This window comes from Heterocephalus glaber, unplaced genomic scaffold (assembly GCF_053883595.1).
Source record: "Heterocephalus glaber isolate CG9 unplaced genomic scaffold, H.glaber_assembly_v1.0 deba00001504, whole genome shotgun sequence".
Classification (NCBI taxonomy): domain Eukaryota; kingdom Metazoa; phylum Chordata; class Mammalia; order Rodentia; family Bathyergidae; genus Heterocephalus; species Heterocephalus glaber.
The window spans coordinates 770,365-798,238 of record NW_028258324.1 but is presented as its reverse complement, the minus strand read 5'-3'; the positions used below and the strand labels follow the sequence as shown (position 1 = coordinate 798,238).

Here is a 27,874-nt window from a genome sequence, read left to right as displayed (position 1 = left end):
CTCAGCAGCAGAGCTGAGCAGAGCCAGGTCCCTAGCCCCAGTCCTGTCCCCTCTTAAACCCAGCTGTGCTTCTTATCAGCCCACAGACCAGGTGGCACCCTGGGGTCCTGCTGGCAGTGATACTTCGGGTGTTGTTGCTCAGACATTTTTCTGCTGCCTTCAGGGGTGGCACAACTGAGGGCACACTTCTGCAGTGTGTCTTATTCTGGGTGGGTTCACAGTGCCTATTTTTATGACTCCAGGGCTCATTTGCTCAACAAACGCCTGAGCATGGTCCCCAGAGAATAATTCTGAAACGGGTCAGGCAGACCAGACCATGAGAGTGGGTCTCGGTCTCACCCCAGCCTCAGCTCCCTGCACCCCAGAGTCACTCCGGCTCTCCATCTCCCACCCAGTCCCCTCCCCCTGGATCTCACAGGCTCCTGGGAGGATTGCAGTCTGTCACTTTGATGCCATCAGTGTGCTGGTAACTCTGAGAGGTAGAATGCTGTCCCCTTGTGGTTTCGTGGGACTGAAGATGTACATACCCAGCTGCTGACCAACTCACGTCTCTTCTTGCTGGCTCTTCTGCTTCCCATTGTGCAGAGAAGGACCTTAGCCCCACACTCAGCCAGTCCTTCCCAGCATCTCACCCTCTTTTCCTCCAGGTCCTCAGCCAGGAGCCTCGGGGTGACCCCAGTCTTCCTTCTTTCTCTCACATCCTGCGTCCCTTCCATCAGCTCTGGCCTGGTCTCCCCCTCTGTCTCCTCTCCCTGGATGCTCCACCATCCCTGCATGTGATGCCTGCTCCCCAAACTTCACCAGCAGATCCCTCGGAAGCACGTGGGCCTTCCAGTTTGGGGCCATGTCTGTCCTAAGCTCTGCAGTCCGTGGGTGAGCAGCCCAGCTGTCTTCCTCCTCCATGAAGAGCTCCCATGACCTTGACTTTCCCCAAGGACACAGGCTCATGCCAGTCCTCTCCTCTCAGCATGATCCAAACCCACACCCCTCTGCTCTCACCTTCTTCCCCCTCACACACACTGACAAACTTCTTGTTTGCTGGCTTCACAGAATACTCCTTCCTCAGGACCTTTGCACTTCCTGTTTCCCCTGCTGAAACATTCTCCCTCCCGTGCTTTAAGGTCCTATTCTTATCCACTGTCAGGACTCTTTCACTGTCGCAATACTCAATCCACTCCCCTCTCTGAAATAGTAACTCCCACCACCACTGATTGCTGTATTTTTCATTTTCTGACTTCACCTCATTTGTTAGACAAGTGCCTGCTTCCCAGCACTAGAGTATCAGCTCCTGGGAAGGAGGGACCTCACTCACAACAGGGAGTCAGAGCCTGACAGGTGGCAGGCTGTCAATAATGTCTGTTGAATGGATCAATGGACAAGGCAGTCAGCAACATCAGGGGCCTCTGGCTTCTCTTCAGTCACATGGGAGAAGGCTGGCAGACGTGATAGGTTATGACAGGTTGAGATGAGATAGCACATGTGGCTGTAGAACAGTGGCCGATCGCTGGCTGTGGCTCTTGTTCTATTGTTCTTGTTATCATTGTTTGGCTGTTGCAGTCATTATCATCATCACTGTTATGTGTGCCATAGTGAAGGATGCCCCTCCGTCTTCAACCAGCATTTAATGAGCTCTTACTGTGAACCAGGCATCTAAGTCCTGGGGACAGAGCCATGAATCATACAGTCACCCCTCTCATGGGCTTTAAATGTCTCGTGCACACAAAGTAGGATGACCTAGTTTGACCAGTCTCGGGCTGTGTGGAGGGTAACGCTATGGATGGAGAAGGAAGGAAGGCACCAGGACATGTGTCAGAGGACCAGGGTGAGATAATTACCTGGCTGGCAGTCCGAGGATAGTCACCAACAGATTTGGGTCAGGAAAGAACATGCTAAGAATCATATTCTATGCAGGTGACCTGGCAGGAGGGACTTGTGTAGTGAGGCGCAGCCAGGTCAGCACTAGAAACATGCATGGGTTTATGCCTGGTTTCCTGTTCTTCACTGTCAGGAATCATGTCACATAACTGCTCTCACATTAAGCGCTCTTAGCTCTAAGCTGAATACCTGAGAGGCTATCTTTGAAGCCCTCTGGGCGTGTTGCACTATGACAACGGTCCATTGCATTCATCCTGCGCCTAAGCAGGCACATCATATTCTTAAGCAGCTTCCTGGTTAAGTGGGCTCCTCACCGACACATGTAGCTCCTCACATCCTCAGAATCTTCCAGTGAGGTGAACTCTGCAGGGTTTGTGACAAAATCAGTCTGGAGAGATTGACTGATGGACTCAGGTCACAGCTGGGCCTAAGAGGCAGCTCATGGAAGGAGAAGCAGGTCAGGTCAGCAGGCCATCTGAAACCAGCTACACGCGGAAATAGGTTTTGATTGATTTTCATTTTACTGTTTTTGTTTGGCCTTTAAAGAAAGGAGGATGTGATGTGTTAGATGTGGGTCATCTTGTGTTATTGAATCAGAGCTCTTCGTGTATGGGAGCTATGAGGACCAAATGTTTTTTATTCCCTGAAGGAATGCAGTTCGAGACTCACTAAAAGCTGGAGGGGTGCACTGACATTGCAAACTGAATTAGACTCAAAGGCCATCTGTTCCTACCTATGCAGACTCTAAAATCAGTCACCCTGCTTGGTGCAAACAGATTTCTCTCTTGTCTATGAGGTCCATCTTACGCTGTCCTGTATTTTCCACTACAAAGAGAAAGACATACAATTGTGGAATTGGATAAAGTCCTTTGAACTTAAATTGCTGGCCTGAACTCCAGAATTTATTCAGTATGAACTGTACTAATAAATATTCTTAACTAAAGGACCCTGAGCCTCACAGACATCTAGACATTTCTGTGTACCTGGAAGGCACTTTCTGGTCCTCAAAAGATCTATGTCCCCTGGGATGAGTATAGATTTGCAAAACAGAATGAATTGATGGGAAAGAAGAAAGAATAGTTTTTAAAGTATCCTGAGAAAAGTATCAGGAGTAAAAAGTGTATATTATAGTGAGTTAATGACCATCATGTTTTAAAAACATTAAAAACAGGTTAAAGGGTTACACAATGATTTAATTTTTAAAGATAGGCGTGAACGGCCATGTAACAGAATGTTAGCAAGTTCCTGACCCTGTTCTTTGAGAATGCCTAGGATAAGCCAGGAAGCAATCATCCTCTGGCTTATTTCACAACCATTAGCTCCTGGTGCATGTCCAGGCCTGGCCTTTCACTGCCCTGTGCCACTGTCTCTCCAGTCCTCTCTGCCCTGCCTCCTGCCTCCACTCTGCCACTGAGCATTGCTAGCTGGAACTGTTAGCAGCTCCAACCTCATCCACTTCTCTTCTTTTGCCTCGCCGGTCAGAGCCCCATCATCCCAGCAGCAGCCTCCTAGCAGCCCTGTCATCGCCAGCCTGGCCTGGTCTCTCCCTCCACAGTCAGAGTGAGGTTAAACACACACCTGATCAGGTAGCACATGACCCACAAGCATCCATGTCCTGGCCCTGCAGGGTGTCCTACTACTTTTAGGGTGACCCCCCAAAGCCTTCGGTTTATGGGTCCTCTGTGCCACCCTGGGTCGCCCACACCTTTGTCCCTTGCTCCCAGCACCCAGCACCTACACCCACTCACTCTCAGGTCCATAAGTCTCCTGGTCTCTCCTGGACTTGGGACCTTAACCCACCACATGCTACTGTCTGGAGCCTTCTCCCACTACCGCACCCCACCTGGCTGTGTTCCCTCACCCCTCAGAACTCAGCCAGACACCACCTGTTCACACGTTTCTGGGGAGCCCGGTCTGCTCTGGCCTCCCTGTTACAAACAGCACACCAACTCGGTTGTGTCCCTCCTTTCCAGTCTGCAGTAACCCGCCCCGAAAAGTCCGTGCCCTCCTCAGCCTCCCATGGTACAGGAAGGCAGGCCCTGTCCGCTGTGGCTCACAGATGTCTGCCCAGAACCTAACAGTGCTCACTTGATGTCCAATGGAACCAATCAAACTAATCAAATTTAGTCTTTGGTGACTAAATATCAATTTTAGATAATAAATCCACATAAATCACAATCTTCATAAATCCTGAGCTCTGAATTTAGAATGAGAAAAGCTGAACACCGTCCCCTGTGCACACAGAGATATCTCAGGGCTTTCCACTCCCACTCCGGACTCTGTCACCTGCACCCCCAGACCCCCACATCTGGTTTGCCCAGCATTCTGGGTCCCACTGTGGCTTCACTGTGGGCTTCGTGCCACTATGGTTACTGTTATGACCCTTATTCCCTTTGTTGTGTCTGTGCACAATTCTTTAAACTTAGGCTAAACCTTAAAGCTTATTAAAGTCAAGTAAATTGCCCTAAGGCATTCCAATGCTCAGATTTTATTTTACTTAAAAGTTGTTTGAAATCCTTTTTTCTACTTCTGATATTTCTCCTCTTGTTTACTTCTACTACCTAAATTTTAATCCAGTCTTTGAAATATTTCCAAAATGCCCTTTGACAAATATATGTCAAGGTCAAAACTCAGCTATTCACCATTATGTTGTCAGCTGGTAGGAAGGCAGTGCCATCATACATTGAAATTGTCCCAATGTCACCTTTATTACATCCAGAGAGTTTCTGTCCCCAAAGAACCATTTCTTTTTTCCATTTTAAACCATTCAATAGATGACTAAAGTGGTTTTGGAAATGCTTCACTGAGAAAGTGGGATTGAGCTCATGAGCACGGCTGAGGTTGTTAATGAATCGACAGCTTGCTGGCTCATTGGGAAAGCCGATTAGAAGACTCTGATTCCATATTGGACTGAACTGTTACGGTAATCTTCCAGCTCAAAAGAGCGAGACTCTACAGTAACAAAATACCCAGCCAGGGACATGAGGTGGACCAGCACCAGCCCATCATCTTTATCGCAGAGGGATCCAAAAAATTTTTACCCCACGAATTGAGGTGGGAGCTTGAGTTAGGAGAGCACATAACAGATGCTAAAAAATACTGTCTTCAGTGTGTTTTGTCACTCAGGTCATAGGAAAGAAAAACATTTTATTTAATAGGGGCTTGCTTTGGCAGTCAGACCCATGGCCTTCAAGGGATGGAATACAGGCTCAAAGATGAAGGTGAACTTACATTAAAATCCTAAAATCTCAGTAAGTCCATGAGAGTAGTCCATCCAAAACATTTTACCATATTTCCATTTGGAGAAATAGTGGAGTCATTCCAAAGGCAGGCTCTGGGAAGACAAGAATGTTCATACAAGTTTGGGTATAAGACTGCCTGGTTCAAATCTCACCAATGCCATTTGCCAAGTGGAAGACTTGGGGGCAAGTTTATTACTGGTTGTCAAACTTTTCTCATCTATAAAATGAGAGTACAGGTATAGTATTGTGCCCCTCTACAGGATTCTTATTAGGATTAAATAAGTTAACACTAAAATGTTAACTGTTGTCATTACAGTTGGGTTCTGAATCCTTAGTGTGGATACCAGCAAGAGTTTAAATTCTAGACTTTGGTTTTCTTACTTGAAAAATTAGAATGTTTGTAAAATACTTTAAGACTCCCAATAGGATACTTACTGTGAATTCTAGGCAATAAAAGTCCATTTAAGTGCCTGCCTACAGCACAATACAGAAAGGGATAATCCAAGAAGTGTGAAAGAGAGAAATAACTATGTTCACTTTTGAAACAGTAACGTTTTCAGAAAACTTAGGAAATCCAAAGGAAAGGATTAAAGAGTCCAAACAACTAGAGATTTCTAGCTGGGAGAAAAGCTATCGTGAGGAGCTCAGGAAATAAAGCTGAACTACTGGATTAAGCCCAAGCCCCACCTGCTCCAAAACTGCTTCCTTCAGACCCAGAAGTTGTACTCTTCCCTTGACTTGCACCAGAGTTTAGAAATTGGGTTTTTTCTCATGTTTTTAACTCTTCAGTATTAAGCACCTGAGTCTGGGAGGAATTAAAATTTGGTAAATACAGCATCCAAAAGCAGGTTCCTGTGGCCTTGGTGATTAATCACATGGGGACAGCACTGACCTTAGCTAAGGTTCCTAGGAGGCCTCTCAGTCCTTGGGACTGCAGTAATTACAGTGTTATCCTCACCCTCAGCTAAGGTGTTGGGGCGGGTGGCCTGAAACTGTAACTCTCTGGTCCCCACCCAGGTCCCATAATAAAAAACAATTAACATGCACAGTGCATGCCACTTGGCAAACAGGGCTCAGACTATTTTGGCCCCAAGAGCTTTGCCCTTCCTTCTTCCTACATCGTCTAATCCCAGGGAATGGCAGTGTAGAAGGTTGTGCATGTTTAAGGCCTCAAGGAATTGGGCCAGTGAATGATGGTCAGAAAGCACTATGTCAACTTCTCTGGCTAATTTCTCCCCTCAGCATTGTTTTATCAATGAAACAGAGGAAGAGAAAACAAGGAGAAAAAATTGTCCCCGTGTTCACGGAGATAAATGGTAGGCCATGGTGACACATTATTCACTTCCTGTGATGTATCTGCCCCCTGGGCACCATTTGCAAAGAGATGATTTAGGAACTGAGAACCCCAACCTGGCCTTTAATGTCAGGCCTGGGAGTCCCCGGAGGCCATCAGGAGGAGGACAAGATCCTTCCTCCAGCCTGAGCTACTGGGCTCCCATTGGCTGGTTCCCTTGTGGAGGGCTAAAGGGGAAGGAGAACAAGGTCTGCTGCTCTCCTTGGAAACACGCTGTGAGCTTCACGTTACAGATGTGCAAGGAGAATGGAGATCAGGAGACTTACACAGGTTGTTAAATTCCAAGGGAGGAAAAGGTCTCCTTTGTGCTGGAAAAGATTGTAAGTGAAGCAAAGAAAGTTTGAAAGCATGGTAACTGAGAATTGTGCTGCATGTGTGCCCTGGTCAAGATTTATTTCAAACCTGTATTCCAGCATCCTACAAATACAGTGGCTGTGTCCCCCAGAGAGAAGGAGAGAAGGAAGAAGGAGCAGGCACCTGTCTCACGCCAGGGCTCCTCCTCATCACCTCCACCAAGACGACTCGTGCCTTAGATGACCTACTGCAGAAAAGTGCAGGGATGGGTCCTGCCCCAGTGGGCCACGCCCAACTCTGCCCCCAGTGAGCTTCAGAATGGGAGCAGAAACCAGAGGCAGAAATCCTGCTTCTGCTTGGGATACCACAAAGCTCGTTTTAGTTCCGTTTACCTTCCCCACTCTGATGAGCAAATGACTAACAGTGATTTAAGGATTTAAAGACTTTAAGGGAAGAGGACTAACTTACACAGACAAGCTTAGGTTGTGTTAATTAAAAGCTTGTGTTTTTATGTTTCCATGCAAGTTATATGCTTTATGAAGGAGCTTTTTCTCTTGCATCATAACTACTAATAGCATTCAATTAGAAGATAGCTACACTTCAGAAGAAATTAGGGTTACTTTATGAATTATTTATTTGGGCCCAGATGAATAGGGAAGCATAATTTGGTGTTCCTGGCTTTCAGGGACTCTGACCTGGAGACCAGGCAGACAGTGCTTGCTGGAAGTCATTAGGTAACAGTGTATTCCAGACATCTCTGTCCCGTATGCATGCCATGCTTCACTCCCCTTGGCTAGAGATATCAGAACCAGGCATACACTAGCGTAAAGTCACTAAACCGAGCTGCACGAAATCAAAGAAGCATATAGAAATAGAAGGTGCAAGGCCCTCATCAGTGACAAATTCCCCCTGTGGCCCCTGTAGCCCAGGTCCGTGTCAGGAGCCTCAGTGGCCAACTCTCTCCGTGGCCACTATTAATTTCCATGACACCTCTTTATGCAGACGACAATCCTATTTTATCACTTCTGTAAATTGTGCAGCCTCAGAAATTCTGGTCTCTGGATCCACAAAGGGAAGGGACTGTGCTGCACAAGGTCTCTGAACCTTCATCCACTGATCCCTTCTGCAAAGCCCACCTTTTGTCTGCTCCTCCTAGTGCTTCGGGAAGTGGCAAGGCAGGATTGGTCTAGGGGCAGCTGGCAAATTTCCTTGCCCAGTCCAGAGGAAGCATTTCTTTCATGTGTGAAGGTGGCAGGCTAGGAAATCCCTCTATGAGGAGAATCCTCCGAGGGCACCAAGGTTTGGGAACCCTGGAAGACAGGAGGGGCACTGTTAGGTCATGCAAGGGGAGTGGTCAGCTGTGGCCACGACCAAATACCCCTGTGGTGTGAGAGAGAGAAGGCCATGCCTATGGGTGAGAGGCAGGTGAGGGCAAGAGGCCACTTACAGCAATGACACGTTTATTCCAGGATGGGCTCAGGACACCAGAGAGAGGAGTGGTGGCCAACTAGATCTGACCAGGGACAAGAGCTTTTGAGAATTCATTGTGCTGCTTCACAAATATCACCCGATTATTCATTATTCCTGAAGTTTTCCTCTAGGCAGCCATGGTCATCCACAGATTGTGGAAGGTCAGGGGCTGGCAGTGGAACCACAGACATAGCATCAGGAGTCGCCCTCACATGAGGCCTGGGATTCATGGACCTGCAGAGAGCCTGCTACTCCTGAGTTTTCTTAGCACGGTGATTAGGACCAGAAACTTCCATTGTGATTTTCCCCCAACATCACATTTATTTATTCAACATTTAAGAAAAGAGCTAGGTACCCACTGTGGGCTACAGGCTGTGCCTGGGGCTGGAAGCACACAAGTGAGGGCAGAGGCAAGATGCTGTGACTGGAATCCACCCAGGGAGCAGCCAAGCACAGGCGCAGTGATTGGCAGGTGAGGCACAGGGGCCCCCAGAACACAGAGCAGCCCTGTCACCTCCCCAAGTGGAAGGATTCTCGCCAGCGCTGGTGCTCAGTGAGAGGAACAGAACTGTACGTGCTGAGAGAGACACTGGAACTGAGTAAAAGGGCAAAACCTGGGTGAAGTGGCCCTGGGCTCAGAAGCTAGGTCAATCATTCATCAGAGTTAAACTTCAATCAAGTTCTGACCTCTCCAGGCCTTGACTTCCTCACCTATAAAACGAGGGTCATCCAGCTTCTCATACAGAGAAGTAAATGAGAGGAGAGGGTAAAGTCCTTGGTGCAGTGGCAGCCTCAGCAGGCTCCCATGAGAGGCCAGCAGCCAGTTATCCTTGAGCTCCCTTATTCTTGTCCTGGCCCAGGATGACAGTGGCCAGAGGTGCCCTGGGAAGTCCCAGACTTCGAGAAGGCAGGACTCGAGGGAGCTCTCTGGTGTGTGGATCCTCAAGAGCCCCTGGATGAGGCAGAACTTGCCAGCAAGGCGGATCTCCCTGTGTCTTGGCCTCAAGGACACACAGATTCGTTTACCCTGCTTTCTTCCTTTCTGTCCACCCCTGAGCTTTTCCACATGAGTCACACCCAGTCTTAAAGGGCACTGCCCACCCTCCCTGCCAGCACCAGACCCACAGTGCCCTGAGCAGAAGGTGAGTGGGAGGACTGGGGGAATTCCAGTGTGGTGTTGTTTAAACAAAACTCGGGGAAGTGGCGTTTGTTTTCACAAGGAGGAAACAAAGCTTTCCAGTTCCCTAAAGTTGTGATCATGTTGCCTCAGCAACTCCCTCACCTGCTTAAAGCTCGAAGCTTTCAGGGTAGAACCCCTCCCAGGGATGAGCTGCAGGGATATGTGAGCCATGGTGGCTGTGGGAGGAGAAAAACTCAGGACACGGGGACTCCCCGGCCCAGAGCTGGCCAAGGTCAAGGGCCGGAAGACTTGAGCCCTGGCTAGTGCTCTGACAGAAGTCTTAGACAGCAGAATAATTAATGGAGAAACCCAGGTGTCCCCAGCCACACTACCTCCCACCTCTGGGCCTCGTGTCAGGTGGTCCCGACTCTCAGAGGGCCCCTTGCCCAGCCGTCTGCAGGTGCCCATCCCATTCTGGTCATGTGGGGTACCAGAAAGAGTGACCTTCAGAGCCCCGTTAATATCAAGGTCACACCCAGAGCTGGACAGCTACTGTCATATGGTGGCCACTCTGTCACTTGCTGTCTCAACAACAACCAAAAAAAGAACAGCACTTGAGTTGGGGAAACAGCTTCATTTATCTTTAGAAAGAAATGCTGTATAAATAAGCTCAGCACATCACAGTGTTAGAGGAAGCCCAACTGCTTAGAGTTGGGGAGAAACTGGAAAAGGTCAAACCTACGATTTCCTACATTACACTGTCCCTGGGGCAAGAAAGAAGAATCCTACAGTCAAATCAGCTACTTTCCATCTCTTTTAAGGAAAGAAAGAAGTTAGATCAAAAGGCCAATTTTTAAACTGCTCCTAATTGCAAAAACCGCATCTTTTTTCATCTTAAGATGTCCCCGGCACCTTGCCTTGTGGTTAAAACCCTCCTCCCACCAGCACTTTGGAAGAGCTGTTCTGAGGCCTCTCTGAACTCTAAGTTGTTCTAATTTCAGCACAGCTTGAAGGCCAAGAAGCTAAGAGCCGCCTTGCAGAGCAGGAAGAGAGGCTTTCCCGGGAGGGTCTGAGGTGAACTTGCTCTGCTTGACCAATCTGCACATTCAAGCCCTCAGAGCCATTATTTCATCTCTACACTGTGAAAAAGGAAAAAGAATTACACCGATGATTACAGTAATCTGGTTCCAAAGGATCCAGGGTCAAAGGACCGGATACGTGCATGTGTGGAAGTGTGTGAGGGTGGACGTGGCAGAACGTGGCCGGTCTCCACAGGGACGTGGGCACTGGTCTCTGTCTCGTGTCATCAGCACACCCATTTGGCTCTCTTAGAAATGACAGCACAGGAGTGTGGGGCCAGGGCTACCGTCCCTCACCCAGAGCTCCCCGGGAGTTACTAAGCACTGAGTAGCTTTGCTTCTCAGCTAGGCTCGAATTCTTTTGGTGGCAGGAATAATGAAAAGAACAATGGACAAAAGCCATTTGTGTTGGTGGGGAAAAAAATAAATAGATAGCAAAATAATCTCCAAATAATTAATCTTCAAAAATTTAGGGAAGTTTCATCAACTTTGAGAGCCAGCACAGAAGTAGGAATTGATCCCAGATCGCGCATTTGATGTTTCTATAGACTAATGCTCACACCATCTCGTTTAATCTCCTTGAAGTCGTGTGAGACGAACAGGTAGACCATCCTTGTCCCTCCATCTCTGCAGTGAGGAATACAGGAGTTGGCGGGGTTGGGTAACTAGCTCATGTTCACACTGCTAATCCTGGTTGGGCCATACATGAGTCCCCACCTCCAGCTCCAGAATCTGTGAGCCCTTCCCGGTGTGTTTGAGAAGACTCTGTTCATGTGAAGCCATAAATCATTTCCCTAACACCGACAGCGTCAGTGCCAAAAGGTCACCTACAGTAATAAGGGACAAGAGCCCAATTGACTCTTGCATTTCTGAGGGGAATAAAGCTAAAGTATCCACATGATTATTAGCCCCAGGCTCACACAAAAAGAGTGTTGTGCTCCTGAGTAGTATTCAGAGGCAGTATGGTTATTCTTACCATGCTGCCTACTCAAAGGATTTGTTTTGTTTTGTTTTGTTTTTTAACTGCCTATTAATAGTTGCCTTTGGAACTAGATTTCAAACGACAGAATAAAACTTTCATGTTACTTTGTAATCACATCTGGTTCTTCCAGCAAACAAAACAAACAGTGTAACCTACTTTGTATACCAGACTTGACCATATTCTCTGTAAAACCAGATTTGCTATTTAAGGGTAAAAGCTGCACACACTTCCCAAGGAGGAGGGTTTATTTAAATGCTCAGTGTGGTGGCATCATTAAAATTAGCCTATCTCCCACCAAAGTGACCCTTTTAAATGAAGTGGACACTCCCAAGATAGCTGTGTGGCTTGGTTTATTAGGGAGCCAACCACATTACTTTGTGATGACCCCTGACTAGGACATCCTGTCTCCAAAATGCTTCATGAGTGGTTGGAAGGTGAGCCAGAGCCTGTACGAAGGAGAGAGGATACTGGGAGACTCAAAGCCAATTATCTCTGCCAACAGCAGTTGTGCAAGCCCTGGTGTCATTCTTCAAAAGCAAACCCAAGGTAGCCGTGGACTCGCTGAGTTCCACCAAAAGATCTCGGTTAATATTGACATAATATCAACCATTTGCTAAGCATCCCATGCCACAAAAATATGCCGACAGCAGCACATCGACCTGGGATTTCTTCCAGTTCTGACTACCTCGGAAGGGTCTGAAGTCAATGACTTTTTCCTCTTTCAGGAAGAGAAGGGGCAGGCAGGGGTGGGTACTGTGCCATATGAGTCACTAACTCTGTCCTCCACAGGCAGCGTCGCCGCCATCACAGTGACAGTCATCGCCATGGTGGTGCTGGTGTTTGGCGTCGCGGCATATTTAAAGATCAGGTGAGACTCACTCTTTATGAAAAGAAGATTGATTTCCTTTTGTGGGGGTGCAGGCTGAAAGATGTTTGACTAAGGGCTTCTTTTTTTTTCTTTTGGTACTGAGGACTGAACCCAGGGTCTTTCACCAAACTGCATCCCCAGCACTTTTTTTTTTTATTTTTTACTTTGAGACAGGGTTTTATTGTGTCACTGAGTTGCCCAGGCTAAATTTATATTTGTGATCCTCCTGCCTCAGCCTCCCAGGGTGCTAGATGACCAGTGTGCTCCACCAAACCAGCTGGGCTTGTTTCTCTGAGGTGCCTTGGCCCTTGGAGACACTGGCCAGGGGTAGACATGGCCAGTGTACTCCACACTAGACAGGAGTGGCTGGCCTGAGCCTGGGCAGGAAAAAAACAGGAGCTCAAACCAAATGCACGGCATGCTGCTGGGATGGAAGGAGAATGAAGCTGGGGTTAGGACTCCAGATTCAAGGCTCTGTGCCAGGATCTCCTGGTGACCCTGGGAAGCCACATGCACCCAGAGCCCAGGTCCCACCTGGGAGCCAGAGCCAGGGTGCAGGGTGGGACCCACTGCTGGATGCTCTGCAAACCCGCTGAGTCTCTTTATGAGCTTTTCACTGGTTCTATGTAAAATGTCAAAAGTAAAGGCAAGTGTAGCATTTCCCTAAAACTAGGATTTTTCCCTGAAACTGTACCATTAGGGTTTCAGTTTTAAGAAATCTTTTCTTTTGTGAAATGAAAGTGATCACGAATGGCATGTGGGATTCTGCTCTCCTTAGTGAAACAGGAAGTTAGGATGCCGTGAGTGCCAACTTCTTTTGTGTTGCTCTGAAAGTCTGAGTCCAAAGCTGCGTGCCCTACACTGGCTGTCCTCCCAACCAGGAGGCACCAGACGGCAAGTGGCAGTCCTGTTTGCCAGTCTGTGTGGTACTCATAGCGAGGGACAGAAGGACCATGACACACACAGCTCCTTCTCCTTTGCGGCTGAGGCCACCCTTGTGAAGCCTCGTGCTCCTGCTGCAGACTCCCCTGCCTGCGTCCTCCCACCCACTACACCTGCAGCTGTCCTTGCCAGCCCAGCCCCTCTTGCTGCCCTCTAGTGCTGCCCCTCCCCACCCTGCCCTCCTTGCCCTGCCCTGTCTTTCCAGCCCTTACTCTGAGCTGCCGTGCTCCCAACACCACCTCCCTGAGACCCCCTTCCCAGTTTTCATTTATTTCCCCTGGTGGTTATTGTCCAGATACCTTCACCCCTTCTGGCCCTGCTCTTGTCAACCTCTGTTGTTGTGTTTTGTTTTTCTCATCCTTGTTTGTTTGGGGTTTTTTTGTCTCTCTCCCCACAAAAATGTAAGTTCCAGGAGGACCCAGTCTTTGTCATAAGCTCAGGGCTCAGCTCAAAGACAATGGTTGAGAACCTGAATAAGTGAGAACCAAATGCAAGACACACAGTCACATGGCCCTGTGACACACACACACACACACAAACCAGTGTGTGCACCTGAGCTCCTGTCTTCCTCCCCCCACTGGTGATAGGCAGGCCGTCTAAAAGCCATATGTTGGCCTGTCCCTCCCTCCTGTCCTTCCCTCCTGTCCTTGCCCCCATGTGAAACTGACGGTGTAATCTCACCTTCTCTGTGGCCCTGTCCTGTCTCCCATCCACAGGGAGCTCCCTGCTCCTCCCTCCCTTCCCTCTTTCTCAGTCCTCACCGTGTTCCACAAGCCCAGTGATGGTGTCAAGCATGACAGACTCCTGGACATGGCCTCCCCCAAGACACCACCAACAGGGAAGGCCAGATTTCAGAGAGAAATGGGAAGAAAAATCCCCTCGCGACCTATACCTGAAAGCTTTATGAAAACATCCAGAACTTTCCTTCAAATTTTAAGAAAATCTTGCCTTCATTAGTCTGTATTTCTTTGAGCACCAAACAGTTTTATAAATTACATCTTACTAAATGGTACCTTTTCCCATCTGGAATAATTACTAGTTTATCACTGCAGATACCTCGTACTTTAATTATGAGTTAAATTGGCCTTTATGAAGTACTCTGGGAACCTCATTCCCAATTCCAACAAAGTCTCTGTTGAAAAATAGGTTCTTGGGCTCAGAAAAATAACTTATTGATAAATCATAGAGTCTTTCGAATTGCCAATGGTGAATTTCTGAGCTATGTCACTAAAATCTTACTACACCCCCTCCCCACAGAAGATGTTGAACTAACCTAAAAGACTCTTATTTTAGGCAAGAATTCAACCTTGCCTTCTCAGACCATACCACTGATAGGCAGGCCATCTAGAACAGTGCGGGGAGACATTAGTCTGAACCCAGCCCCAGCCTGTCCTAGTCGTGTGACCTGGTATGACGGAGCGAGTTGCCATCCTGATTCCTCCACCTGCAAACCTGTGAGGTAAGGGCAGTCATCCCAACTCCTGGTAGCACAGCCGGAGGGATTAATACACACTGCCCACAACATCATCACCCCCTCAGTGGTAGACTGTGAGGAACTCTGGGGACAGAGCCATGGAGAGCTAACCTGATGGGCAGACAGGAGTTGGCATCAGCCACATAACAGGCATCCCCTGGCACAGGGACTATTGAATGATGGGACCCATCCTTGCCACTATAGCAGCCTATTGCAATTTGTTCTGAGTGCTGATTAAAATAGTATAAAGTTTTATTTTGAACTCTATTTCCCCAATCTTTAACACTAGATAAATTTAGTGAATAATTGTATTGAATTAATCATTATTTCCCTGTACCATGCAGGTTCTCGCTGCTGAATGTAGAAAAGTTTACAGTGTCATAAATGTAAGGTTGCTATCTATCTACAAAACTGCTTGCATTTGGCACTGTAAACTAAAGAATGGGAAGCTGATCTGACCTGTCTTAGAAACCCCCTAAGAAAAGCCCCTTTCTGCTCCTCACTAGTTATTTTGGCAAAATGATATCAGAAGGTGGTTAATGGTTCTCATGAATCCTGAGGCTGTATTGAAACCCCTTCAAGGGTTACTTTACCAGGTTTGTGGAAAGTCCTTGGAATCATTCATCAAACATAGAGTTGGCTCACTAACTGTGTGTGTGTGTGTGTGTGTGTGTGTGTGTGTGTGTGTGTGTGTGTGTAAGGCTGGGATTTGCCTTGGCTGGAAGTTTATTCTTCTGTCATCCTGGATTTCTGAGAACAGTAACAGGAGTTTTCTTGTCTGGACTTGGAGCTCTCTTGGCTGAGGCTGCCAGAGACTGAGGTCACAGCTCGTAGGCATCATGACCCTCTGGCCTAAAACCATGGGCTGCACTGGCCCAGCCTGGGTCCTCAAGAATACAAGGACAGCCTCTCATCTTTCTGCCCAAACCTCAGCTCCTCCGAAGGTTTCCGAAACCTCTAGCCATCTGGTTTCCACACTCCCATTCTCCAGGGACCCCGTTTGGGCACAATGCCCCCTGCCTAGGGACCTGCATTGATTAATTACCTGAGTCATTTAGCATTTGACTTACAGGGAGCCACCGTGAGCTACTCTCCCAGGGACCCCTGTTATCCACTCGTCTTAACCAGCAGCAATCAGTGTAGACAAGTAGGCAAGTTCCACAGGCCAAGCTCAGCACAGGACTGACCTTTCCTCCTGCTGCTTAGGTGGCAGTGGGCAAATTCTAATCTCCCTGACCTTCAGTTTCTTCTATCTGCAAAAATAGAGGTGACCATACCCCTCCTCCAAGGGTCGTTTAGGGGACGTTGACACAGCAAGTACAGTGCTCAGCCTGACACCAGCACTATGGTTAAGAATGTGCCCAGGGGCAGAGTCTCCAGCACTCTACCTCAGTTTCCCTATTTGTAAAACTAGCAACACCTAACTCAGGATTGCCATGAGGATGGGCACACACACTCGGTCCTGGTGTGAGGTACAGGCAGTGGAAGGCCAACTGGTTGTGCTCATTCCCATGAGAACTGTGCTTTGCCCTCAGGGCCCCATGAGATAGCAGCTGCCAACAGTGGGCCATGAAGTTGGAGGATCCTCCAGGGGTACAATCAGGGATTGAAAGGAGAGGAAAGGAGGAAGGGGCATTCTCCAATCATGCCCTGGCTCTCCGGGCTTCCATGTCTCCCCCTGGGCAGTCACGAGGAGCTATTCTGAAGTGCTTCTGAGGTTGATTTAATGTTAGGCATTTATAAAAAGAAATCATCTCGGGGAGGTCTTGATCTCAGGGCTTGTTTGGAACTTTAGAAGAAAACATAGGCCCTGCCTGCCTCTTGCAGGAGGGTGTCTTTAATTAAGGATGAGGTCAGTCAGCTCTCTTTTGTTTAAACTGTTCAGCCAGGAGATGATCACTGTGGCGAGAGACCCTATCTGCTGTGGTGGGGAAGTGGGGCTGCTATAATTAGTGTGCTGGGACCCAGACAGACAACAGGCTGTTCTCTTCACAAAAATAACCCAACCCTAATTTATCACAGCAGGGCCTGGCCTCCGGGGTGTCCTGTCAGAGTCACCTGTCCTGCCTGATGTTTCACCACGGTTGCATTTTGCACAACTGGACTCGTTCTGCTCTTTGGTGGGCTTAAGCCCTAACCCAGCCAGCTCTGAGGCTGGGCAGCTGGTAGCAGAGGAGGCTCAGCTGGCTAGGAAGGCTAAGAGCTTCTAGAATTCATTGCCCACAAGTTGGCTTTGTGTTTCTTGGGTTTTGTTTTTCAGATCAGTTGGGGGTGGGAGGCTCCTGAGGGTCTAGACTACTTGGTTCTCAAGCTTCATTACATAAGAATCTATGGGAGAGCTTCGTGAAAACAGTTTCTTGGGTCCTAGCCCCCAGGCTCTGGTCTGGCCAGTTCAGGGCCTGCACCTACATTGCTAAGGGATCCTGGCCCCAGGGCCACACTGGGAGTGACCTGGCTTTGTCCCCACTCCTGAAACCCCCGTTGCACATTTTGCCATGGTGCTGCCCTTGTGTATCATGCCTCGGTGATTGTGAGTATGCTGTCATGGAGTCTGGCTATCCCTTCTTTCTTGGGCTCATACCAAGTTGTCCAGCTGAGAGGAGGCCTCTTCTCACTCCCCTCCTCCTCCACGCTGCACTCCTCGCTCCATGTCCCTCCTTATCTCCCCTCCGCCCCAGTGGGAGTCATCGTGCTCCCTGCCCGTGTCCCTGGCTGGATCTTCTCGCAGCTCCTGGCACTGCCTAAGAAGTCACCACTGCTCTGTAAACACATATGGATGACAGAAGGGTACAATGCAGAGTTGAGATGAAGCAGCAGGACTGTGTTTATTTAAGCCAGGTGAGGAGGAGCTGTTTTGGGGAAGGCAGCCATGGGCCTCCATCAGCCACACAGACTCTCATGGCCCCAGTGGCTTCAGACTTGCTTGCCAAGGGCAGATGTGCTGAGCACAGCCCTTTGTGGCGAGTGTCTGTGGCAGGCAGTGTCTGCAGACGTTCGTGACAAATACAATGAATGCTCAGATCTGCTCTTCAAAGGAAAGGAGATTATTTAAAGATAGGCATGAAAGCAATCACTTTTTTCAAAAACCCAGACAATGGAAGAGGATTTTGAAGATGATGTTTGGAAACCTGTTCCTCAATGGATTTTGATGGACAGGACAGGTCCAGTTGACAGGCCCTCGAGTTCTGATTCTTGGCCACTCACTCACCATGGTCACTAGGGGCAAATACGTGGGCCTCTTAGGCTCACAATCCTCTTAGCCTTGAAATTATGGCTCTGAATGTTAACTTCTTAGTTTTGACAAATGCACCATGATTATGTAAGATGGTGACATTAAGCAGAGCAGTAGGAAGGGTGTATGGGAGCTTTTCACTGCTTTGCAACTTTTCTGTAAAATCTAAAATCATCATTCCAATACAAAAAGTTTATTTTAAAGGGGCCTTGGTCCATCTTCCCTGTCTACAGGGTGCCTCTCGGGTCACTCAGGACCATCCCTCACCCCCTCTGTCTCTGCTCAGGTGTCGTCTTCATTGAGACCCCCTGGTCGCCGTCCCCACCTCCCGTGCTCTTGTCCATATCCTACTTACTGCCATTTCCATGTGATTATTTCTAACTTAGCCTCATGTCCAGGCTGTCAGGCTGTCAGCCTCCTCCCCATAGGGATGTGGTCTGTTTCCTTGGCTAAGGTGTCCCCAGGGTCCCAGAATAGGGGCTTCAGATGGTAAGTTTCCAATGAATAGTTAACAAAAAGGAGGCAGGAGGGACAATGACAATCAGGAAGAAAGAGCCACCAATGGGAACAAAGAAGACACAGTGACAGCTGCCCCTAAGGTCTAGGGCTGATTCTGAGGCCTGGTAAGCTGCTCCTCCAGCTGTTTCCCCAGCACAAAGCCAGGTCTCACTCGCCCTGTCCCTGTGCTTCTTAGCCCAGGATATGCACTGATGATCGAAAGGCATGACACCCTGGATGGAAGGGGAGAGAGGGCCTGGGGTGTCATCACAGACTGGGCTGGGGACTTGGGGCCTGTTTCTGACCCTTGGAAAAGAGAAGGTGTTTTCTAAAAGGGGTTTTGTTTCAACACCAGGAAAGCAAATAACTCAGTCATCTTCAAGGATAATTGGGTGTTAATATTATAGTTACCTTAAAATAGGTGCCACTCTGCAGTAGCAAAGAAGGCTTCACACAGATGCTACCACATTCACCAGATGTCATCAAGCAGGTGTCGCCAACTGAAGATGGAACGGGAAATGATGCTTTTATTATGTGTGGCACTGGGGATCGAACTCAGGGCCTTTGCTGAGACACATCCCCAGCTCTTATTATTATTTTATTTTGAGACAGAGTCTCTCGCTAAGTTACTAAATTGCTCGGTGCTTGAATTTGGGATCCTCCTGCCTTAGCCTCCCAGAGTGCTGTGATTACAGATGTGTGCCAGCCATGGAAGTGATGCTTTTTATTAAAGAGAGACTGATGTAGAAGTAAGCGGTAAGGGAACAGCTCAGAAGAAATCACTCCTTCCTTTGCCCTCTTGGCTTCTGCTTTTAGCTCCTACACCACATAGCACAGGAGAAATGTAGTGACAAACCTGCAGTGCCACTGAGTAATGGGGACTGTGCTGAGCACTGTGCAGCCACACCACAGAGCAGGGTTTCCTCTTCTTCATAATTCTTTTCCCTTACTGTCTTTGGAGTCTAAGGGGCAGCTTAGATTTCCGGCCTTCCTCCACATGGTCTTTTCACTTGGCTGTGGTTGCATTCTACCATGACTGGCTGCCAGTACTGAGCAGGCAACCCCAGGAGCACCCTTATATGCTATGAGATGTAAGCAGCTCCACTCCCATGTGTTTAAAATAACCATCGAACCAAGAGCAACATATTAGGTGTAATTAGAAGGCAAGTGAGACATAGTCTGCCCCCAAGAAGTTCACCATCAAAGAGGAGCCCAGGCACCAAAAATAGAAAACCTGCAGCACTGAGCAAGTCTCAATCTTTGTCAGGAAACTGAGGAAACAAAATCACCTTGACCCAGCTGTGACATCAGACACTGGTCTGCTGCTCAGATGGAGTTGTTGCCCTAGAACCAGGAGATGGTGCTGTACCAGCTCTGCATTGAGTCAGACTGACAAAGCCAGCTGTGTTCCATGGCTCCTACTCTCCTAACATTGGGACTGATGATATTTTTTGTTTCAGATTCTCAAAGGCCAATTGGAAAAATTCCCCATTTCCATCCAAAATGTGCCATGATTTAAGATGCTTTTACCCAGAGAGAGGTCAACATGCTCACAAACCGCCCCCCCCATCACTGATACATGAAACATGTTTACTTTACTCTTTGTACCACAGCATCAGATGCATCCAAACCTGGCTTGGACCCTGCATGCCCAATTCTTCCAGCTGAGGCTCATGCACGTGTTGAAATGAACTCTCCAGATCCAGCACATTCCCTGTTTGAGTTTTCCATATCTCTTGCATCTCTTTCTCTACCTGTCAGTATTTTACTCAACTCACTCTTCCTTCAAATAAGAAGGCAAAGAAAATGAAAGTCAGAATCAGTCTTTTTCTTTCATTCTGCTAGTCTTTGCATGGCAGATGCCTCTTACAGTGCTATCCAGCGTCCTGCCTAAAATAACCACAGGTGGTAAACCTGATGGAGAGAAGACTTGTAGTTCTCTCACCCCACTTTGGCACAATAATTTATAAAATTCAAATAGCAATAATGTAAGAAACAGGTTTTATAACTATGCCAAGGCCTAATTTCAGGAGTTCCTGGTGGGTAGGAGGTTTACTTTTCATTCAGTGCCCTTTTTTACTGCCTGCAGATTTCCCTTGTGCTTATATAAGTTTCATTATTATAAAAACTAAGGAGCAGCCATGGCCAACACTTATTACGCATTTACTATGTGGTAACCATTTTAATATGCATTGCCTCATTCAATCTTCCCAACAGCCCTAATATAATTTCTTATATTTTCCATTTTATAGAAGGCACAGGGAGTCAAAAACATATTCAACATAGTCAGGATGTACATCTCTTGACTACTGACATTTTATGGGAATAGAATTATATGATAGAGACAAAACTGCCTGGAGAAGTTAAATTACCTTACAGAGTTGGGGGTTCTGTCCTCTCCATAAGGGCATATGTTTATTAAGTAGATGCCTGCCGGGTTTGTATCAGGAAGTCATGCTGCAATTCAGGGTAGGCTCCAGGATTTTACCTGTTCATCCTGTAGCTTCCACTTCTCAACCGTCCCAGTACTGGATTTATTTGGCATTGGGGATTTCAAGCTGAGGGGATTCTGGCCGTACAATGTTGGAGACTTTGTTCATGGAAACGACCCGTCTTGCTCCTGCAGATTAAAGAAGCATGGTGTGTCTGGGCTGCTCTCAGTGGCTGCTGTTCTTCCCACACCTACAGAAATGAAGGGTGCATAGACTGGCTCTGCTGAGTTAGCTTCCAGGACATAAATCAGAATTCCAAGGGCTCAGAGTTTGAAAGGAACACCGTGAGGGAGCTGGTCCTTTGCAAGTATCACCTCTTCCAACATTTGGCTGATGTAAATAAGCTTCACAAGAGCAAGGGCAATTATCTTAGCAACAGATAAAAGTACAGTCAATGCATTTTGTGTCTTGATGATTGTACAATGTTTTTATTTTGTCTAATTTTCATATCTTTCAGGAACAGGTTAGGGCAGTGAGTGTGTTTCTCTGCAGTATACCTAGTATGCATGATTTCCAGTGGAAAGATGAAATTATTCATACCTAGCATGAAGCTAAGGGTACCAGCTGCTTGTTTTACTGTGTTCCTCTAATCCTGCCATTAATTTTGGTCTTGAAATGGCCAGATCCCTCCCCACGAGTTCCCAGCTTATAGACTGATTCACTTTTGGGGGAATTCAGGTTGTATTTTTTCCAATCACTATTTTTTCCACAAGCATTTACTGAGGACTTCTGTTTGTCACATATTCTCTTAGGTGGCAAAATTGAACCAAGAATCAACAGAAGAGGCAGATAGTCTACCCTAGAGCACATAGTCTAGTCAGGGAAGAGGCAACAGCAAAGCAAATCCATGAAGTGTCAGTGTATTAGAAGGTGACCAGGTCCTAGAGTGGGAAGTGCACCCAAGGCAAGGGTGTGTATGTAGGCCTGGGAAAGAAGGAAAGGAACCTTTTCTTTTTGGCACCGGGGATCAAACTCAGGTCCTTGTGCTTGCGCAGCAGACAGCGAAACCACTGAGCTAAATCCCCAGCCCAGGAACCTTTTAATAGTAGCTGATTTGCACAGAAAAATATCCAGGCCAGATGCTCTGAGGCTTTGCAAGCCATTTTAATGACTTGGACTTTCACTTTGTTTGAGATGAGAGACAATCAGAGACTCTGGAGGAGCAATGGTCAATGTCTTGGGGTTACTGATGGAAATTCGAAGTGTATGACAGCTCCTGAGAATGGCCCCTGGGCCAAACTAAGGGGCTACTTAGACCCTGAGGATCTGAACTCTGAGCCCTGAACACCTCGCACAGGAGGTGGGGACTGGATGTGTGCTTCCATGGGGTGGCCATGGAAGTGTCCACTGGTGTCTCTGAGCCCCACGTTCCTCTTCAGAGAAAGAAGGCTAAGCCATGTCTGTTCTGTGGACTTTATTGTGAGGTCTAGTGCAGACTGAGTGTAGAAGCCCTCTATACATGGTGCAACCCAGCGCAAATGCCGTGGGGCGGAGATGGCACTGATGGCTGTGGTTGAGTGAATGGTACTTCAGCGAAATTAAGTCCTCCATCAGAGGAATACTGCTTTGGCCTCCATCCTTCCTCCTGGATAGCCATGGAAATGGGCCCCGCCCCCCGTCATCCTGTTCTGGGGGAGGAGGGAGACAGGGACACAGGGGATGTCCACAGAAAGTGTCCATCGAGCCCGGGTGGAGTAGTCATGACTCCAGGTGCTGCTGGGTGGCCGCTAGTTTCAGGAATTGGTGGGTCCATGCTGAGGGCTGTCTCCATGGTGGCACCCTTCATCCTCTCATTGTTCTGATGGCCCACCAGCCCCACTTTAAGCCACAGGGTGTGGGGCTGGGCTCAGGTAGCAGCTGTGCGTAATCCACCTGTGTCTGTTTCCTCCCAGGCACTCCTCCTATGGAAGGCTCTTGGATGACCATGACTACGGGTCCTGGGGAAACTACAACAACCCTCTGTATGATGACTCCTAACAGTGGAAGGTGGCCCAGTGTGAGGAGGAACTGCTCTTTATTTATAAGTGCTTACTCAGTAGAATTAATATCAAGTACCTGATGTGCATCGAACGACAATCTTAAGGCCTGTTTCTTTGGTATGGTTGTTATCGTTTTCCTCTCTCTCCTCTGGAGGCCACAACATCCCCTTTTTGGTATGTCAGAATCCTGATTTCCAGGTGAGCGGTGCTGGGTGGCCACTAAAGGGGTGAGACCTCTGTGGCAGAGGCTCTGGCACCCGTCCTGGACCCACTGTGACAAGGACTGGGGAGAAGGTTTGGGGTTTGGAGGGATTAAGTACTTTTAGGGGAACTTTTTGGTTATTTCTTAAACTTCTGTATAGGAAATTACATTAAGGTCAACAGAGAGCAAGGAAATAAGTCCTGGGCAGCTCTCCCCCTGCAGTGAGGAGGCAGAGGTTGCTCAGATTCCCTTGTAATCTGTTTACAAGGTTGTGTCTGACAGGAGCCTGCCCAGCCCTAGAGCCCACAGCTGCTTATTAGCTGCCTAATTAGTGCCATGAACGTGGGCCCTGGGAGGGGGCAGCAGGCCAGGGCAGAGCAGCAGGTGGCTGTCTGATGTCCACCTGTCTCTACCTGTTCTCCCTCCCAGACCTCTCAAATGCAAATGGGGAGCCCCTGGGCTTCCTGTGAGGGGATGCACTTAGTGACCTGAGAAGGGAGAGGTGTGGAGGAAAAGAGATGAAGCACCTGAGTTCCTGCTGGGGAGCAGATCCACTGCCTGGAGGAGCCCAACCCTTGCTTTACACCCATAAAGCAGCTGGTTCACTGCCTTATTGCCTATTGAGGGACTGTTGTAAGCTGTTTTAAAAAATAAAAAAGAGGCACTAGTTTATCTGCATTTCCGCAGGAAACAAGCACCATGAACAGTCCGTTTACTCATTCTCCCCTTTAAAAAGTGAACACCCTGGGGAGCTGGCACTAAAATCTTGCACAACAAATATTGAAAACTCACTGTCACCCTTGAAAGCATCCATTTATTCCAGCCATTCTCAATGAAGAGGTGATTTTGCCACCCCACCCTAGGACATCTAAAAACATTTGGTGGGATATTTGATGGCCTCGAGATGGGGTTCCACCCTGGGTAGAGGCCTGGACTCTGCTAAACATCCCACTGTGCCTGCGACGTCTGGTACCAGGAATTACCCAGCCAAAGCCTTAAAAGTGCTAAGACTGAGAACCCTGGTTCATTGCAGTGCCCGTGACAGAACAAGACAATCTTGGATTTGTCACCACTTTTATTTTTAACAAAATGAAGGGATGTGTCAAGTTTCTGTCTTAGTTTTCTGGGTGATGGGTTGTTTCTTGGCATGCATGGCTGCCCCTCTCGCTTAGGTGTTTCTGACTTTATTTCAGGGCTCCACCTCTGTCCTTCTCTATCCTCTGGTGTTACTGTCATCTCACATCCTGATTTCATAGAGTAGAAAACACATTTTAAAGAGTGCCGTGTCCTACGATGTCACAAAGAACATGGCACTGCATCAGTAGAGATGTCAACAGTATAGATGCCTTGCCCTGTGGCTCTGTTTTGGAAACAAACAGGAGCAGCACCTGTGTTCCGCCTTCTGATATTCCTAAGCCCCTTGGGTCCAGAGGGAGTTCGCCAGAGGTTCCCACAGCCAAAGAGGGGAAGGAAGAAGGAGCTGGTGGGAATTAGGATGTCTCTAAATTCAATTCAGTGTGGGTCATCCCAGAAACAAAGCGTTCCAGGTGCCTCCTGGCTGTGCTGGCCTTGAAGAACTGTCCCACCCCTGTCCCACCCCCTCCACAGGGCTTTCTGTCCGGCAAAGAACAAATCAATAAAGACAAGACCTTCCATAAGACTGTGTCCTCCTCACTCAGCCCTAAACATCTGGACACAATGTCCGGGAAACACCTTTGGAGAAGGGCACATCCGGACACTGCCCCTGTCCTCTGTCCTGGGTCACAGGGACAGCCTCTCCCAAGACCTCTGGCCTGTTGAGAGCTACAGAGTGGCAAGTGCCTTTGCTTACCAAAGGCTGCTAGCCATAGAGACAGCACAGGGCTGGTTTGTTGGTCTAATTCACTTCCAAGCCTGGTGGCAATGAGAGGGGTCTGGGCCTCGCTGCAGTGCTCAGCAAGGTGAAAGCTTCCCATGAAAATTCAGACATGCTTGTTGTATTGGTTAGTATTAAATACTTACAGTGCAGCCTTATTTTGCCAAAGGTATTTTTTCAGCTTTGGAATTGGCCATTGAATTTTAGTAAGTGTATTGTACAAAAGTTACTCAAAAACACACGTGTGCAAGCACACACTCACACACACCCCTGAAATAGATACTGACAACTGACATCCTTCCCGTCAAGGAGAACCTATCCCATCCACCCGAGGGAAGCTTCGATGCCTTTGACAGCCAAGCCCACCAGGGCAGGACCCGTCCCCTCTGCAAAGAGGGTGTTAGCATGGGAAGGAAGTAAGCAGCCTCCTCTCCATCCATCGCGCCTGAGCACAGAGCACAAGTCAGCTGTGAGTTCTTTCCCCAGAGCCCTGCAGAGGTGTCCTGCCCTCCACCTGTATCTGTCATCTTGAGGAAGGCAATGCTGTCACACTGGCCTTGCTCCTTCCTACCTCACAGAGGTGCCGTGAGGACTCATGGAATCATGTCTACAGTGTTTCCAGTTTCTGGAGAGACGTATTTATAGACTTTAAATATTGCAATGGTATATAAGTGATCTCAGTTTCTTGTTTGCTGTGATACTTAGGTGTTGTCTTTCCTTATTCTATAAAATTTCAGTTGTGTCCCAGCCACATCAGATAGCTGTGATTGCTCAGAACTGCCCAAGCAAAGCGGACTAGTGGTGGAGTTCACTGTGCCTGGGGTCCCAGAGGGTGGTGTCCATCTCCTGATGAAAGAACAGAGGACAAATTGGGACACAATTGGCCTTCAACACCCTGAGGTCTCTGGATTCCTTGTGTAGGTGACTGTGGTCTGATGTCACCAGTTTGCCCTTCATCTTGCTTGCAAGGGTGCATGGTTCCTTCCCTTGCATCTGGGAAATGAATTTTGCTATTGGGTCAGATTCTAATTTGCACGTTGATTCACCTTCTTTGCCTTTAACCTTTTGTAGGGCAAATGAATGTACTATTTCAGCTTGGGTATAAAAAGCACTAGAAGATACTGGTAATAATGCTAAGCAAGAATTCACTGCCAGGTTTCTTTCTTAGGGGAAGTTAGCTGACATCATGGAAAGAGGGAGAAAGACAGGCAACTTCTTGGATATGTGATATCATTGTTTCTGTCATTGTTGTAAGACCTGTTACATACCAGCTATAATTGTACCAATTAAAGTTGTTAAAAGCTGTGTCTGGCTATCATGATACTCATGTTGGTGTGATTTGTTATTCACATCATTTACTTGATAAACCACTCATGTTCAGTAGCTCTGAATTATTCTTAAAGAAGATTTATACCACATCAATAAATAATATTTTTCTGCGGGGCAGGAAGGTCTCCCTGTTCTTGAAACAGAATTGAAGTATGCCAGCACTGAAGAAACTTTCCCAGCACCAATTGTACGCTCACATATTCTGTGTGCCTTACATAGCAGATGTAGGAACAAACACTTTGATTTAATGAGTTGGGTCCACAATCAAGGCTCAGTAAGGGATATTGGCATTAGCAGTACCTGTGATACTTGCTCCACTCCCCTTCAAAAGATTAAATTCAGCATATTCATCTTTATCTGACAGCTAAGTAGCAGGCACTTTCACCCATTCCAAATAGAATTTCAGCCCCCACAAGCTAAGGAAATACTATGCCGGTTTAGAAGAAAGTAGCAATGGCAAATCCCATCATTTTGTTCCATGGGAGGACAAGGCCACCTGCAAGCTAGAAGTGTTGATCCACCCTCTGGTGGATGTCATTTGGGACAGATTTAGAAATTTAATTCTCTGGCCTCCAGTGACATGGCATGAAGACCTGACCGGGAAAAACAAGATAGAAAATGAGGACAAAGCAAAGAAAGAGCCTTGCCATGGATTGCCTGGTGCTGAGAGCTGAGTATCTCCCCAAGGCCTGAGTGGGGAGGCAGTAAAGCCTTGGGGGAATTTAGGTCACTAGGTCCTGGCCTTGAAAGACATGCTGGGACCTGACCTCTTTCCTTTCCCTCTCTCCGCTCTGGGCTGCCTGCAGGCAGGCTGCTTCCTCTGCTAACTGCTGTGTTCAACCTGGTTCCAGGCCCAGGAGCAAGGACCAACCAGCCATGGACAGAAACCTCTGGAACTGTGAGCTACAGCAATCTTTCCTCCTTATAAGCTGTCTCAGGTATTTTGTTGCAGAGACAGAAAGCTGACTAACATATTTGGTTATTTCTTGGACACGCTATGGGCACAAAAGCAACGAAAGACTCCTTTCTTCCAAGTTTGCCTTAACGGAATTGGACAGGAAGCACTTTAAATATGCACAGAAAGGAAACACTTCATAAGAATATGTAATGTAGCTGGGTGTGGTGGCACACACTATGATTTCAGAACTCTAGGAGGCTGAGGAACGAGAATCACACGTCAAAGCCCAACCTGAGCAATTTTTTGACTTAGCAAGACCCTGTCTGAAGACAGAAAGAAAGAAAGAAAGAAAGAAAGAGAGAAAGAAAGAGAAAGAAAGAAAGATAGGAAGGAAGGTTGGAGTGGAGATGTAGCTTAGTGCAAAGATCTTGGGTTCAATCCCCAGCACCACAAAAAATAAAATAAAAACTAATGCATATATGTATATATGTCATAAAAGTCAACATATTATAATTCTTAGTCAAAATCAACATTTTTCTATATTAGAGCTTTTCAACTATAGTTTTTCAATTATACCTTTTCAGCTTCAGATCATAATCTGTATCAAGTATATAATAATCTATCTTTAATCTTTTACTCTCCTAAAATTCAATGTCACTAACAGTTTCTAGCAAGCATTTCTCATCCTT

At 47.6% G+C, this 27,874-nt stretch overlaps 1 protein-coding gene across 2 annotated transcripts in view; it reads left to right on the top strand.

The window, feature by feature from the left end:
* Positions 1 to 26,263, top strand: part of Parm1 (prostate androgen-regulated mucin-like protein 1) — an 80,591-nt gene extending 54,328 nt beyond the window's left edge. For both annotated transcript variants that reach the window (XM_087186002.1, XM_021254846.2), the window contains exons 3-4: positions 12,206 to 12,284; positions 22,815 to 26,263. In XM_087186002.1, the coding sequence (XP_087042128.1) occupies positions 12,206 to 12,284; positions 22,815 to 22,899 (164 nt within the window). In that variant the 3' untranslated portion in view covers positions 22,900 to 26,263. The remainder of the gene's footprint in view (positions 1 to 12,205; positions 12,285 to 22,814) is intronic.
* The last annotated feature ends 1,611 nt before the right edge of the window (positions 26,264 to 27,874 follow it).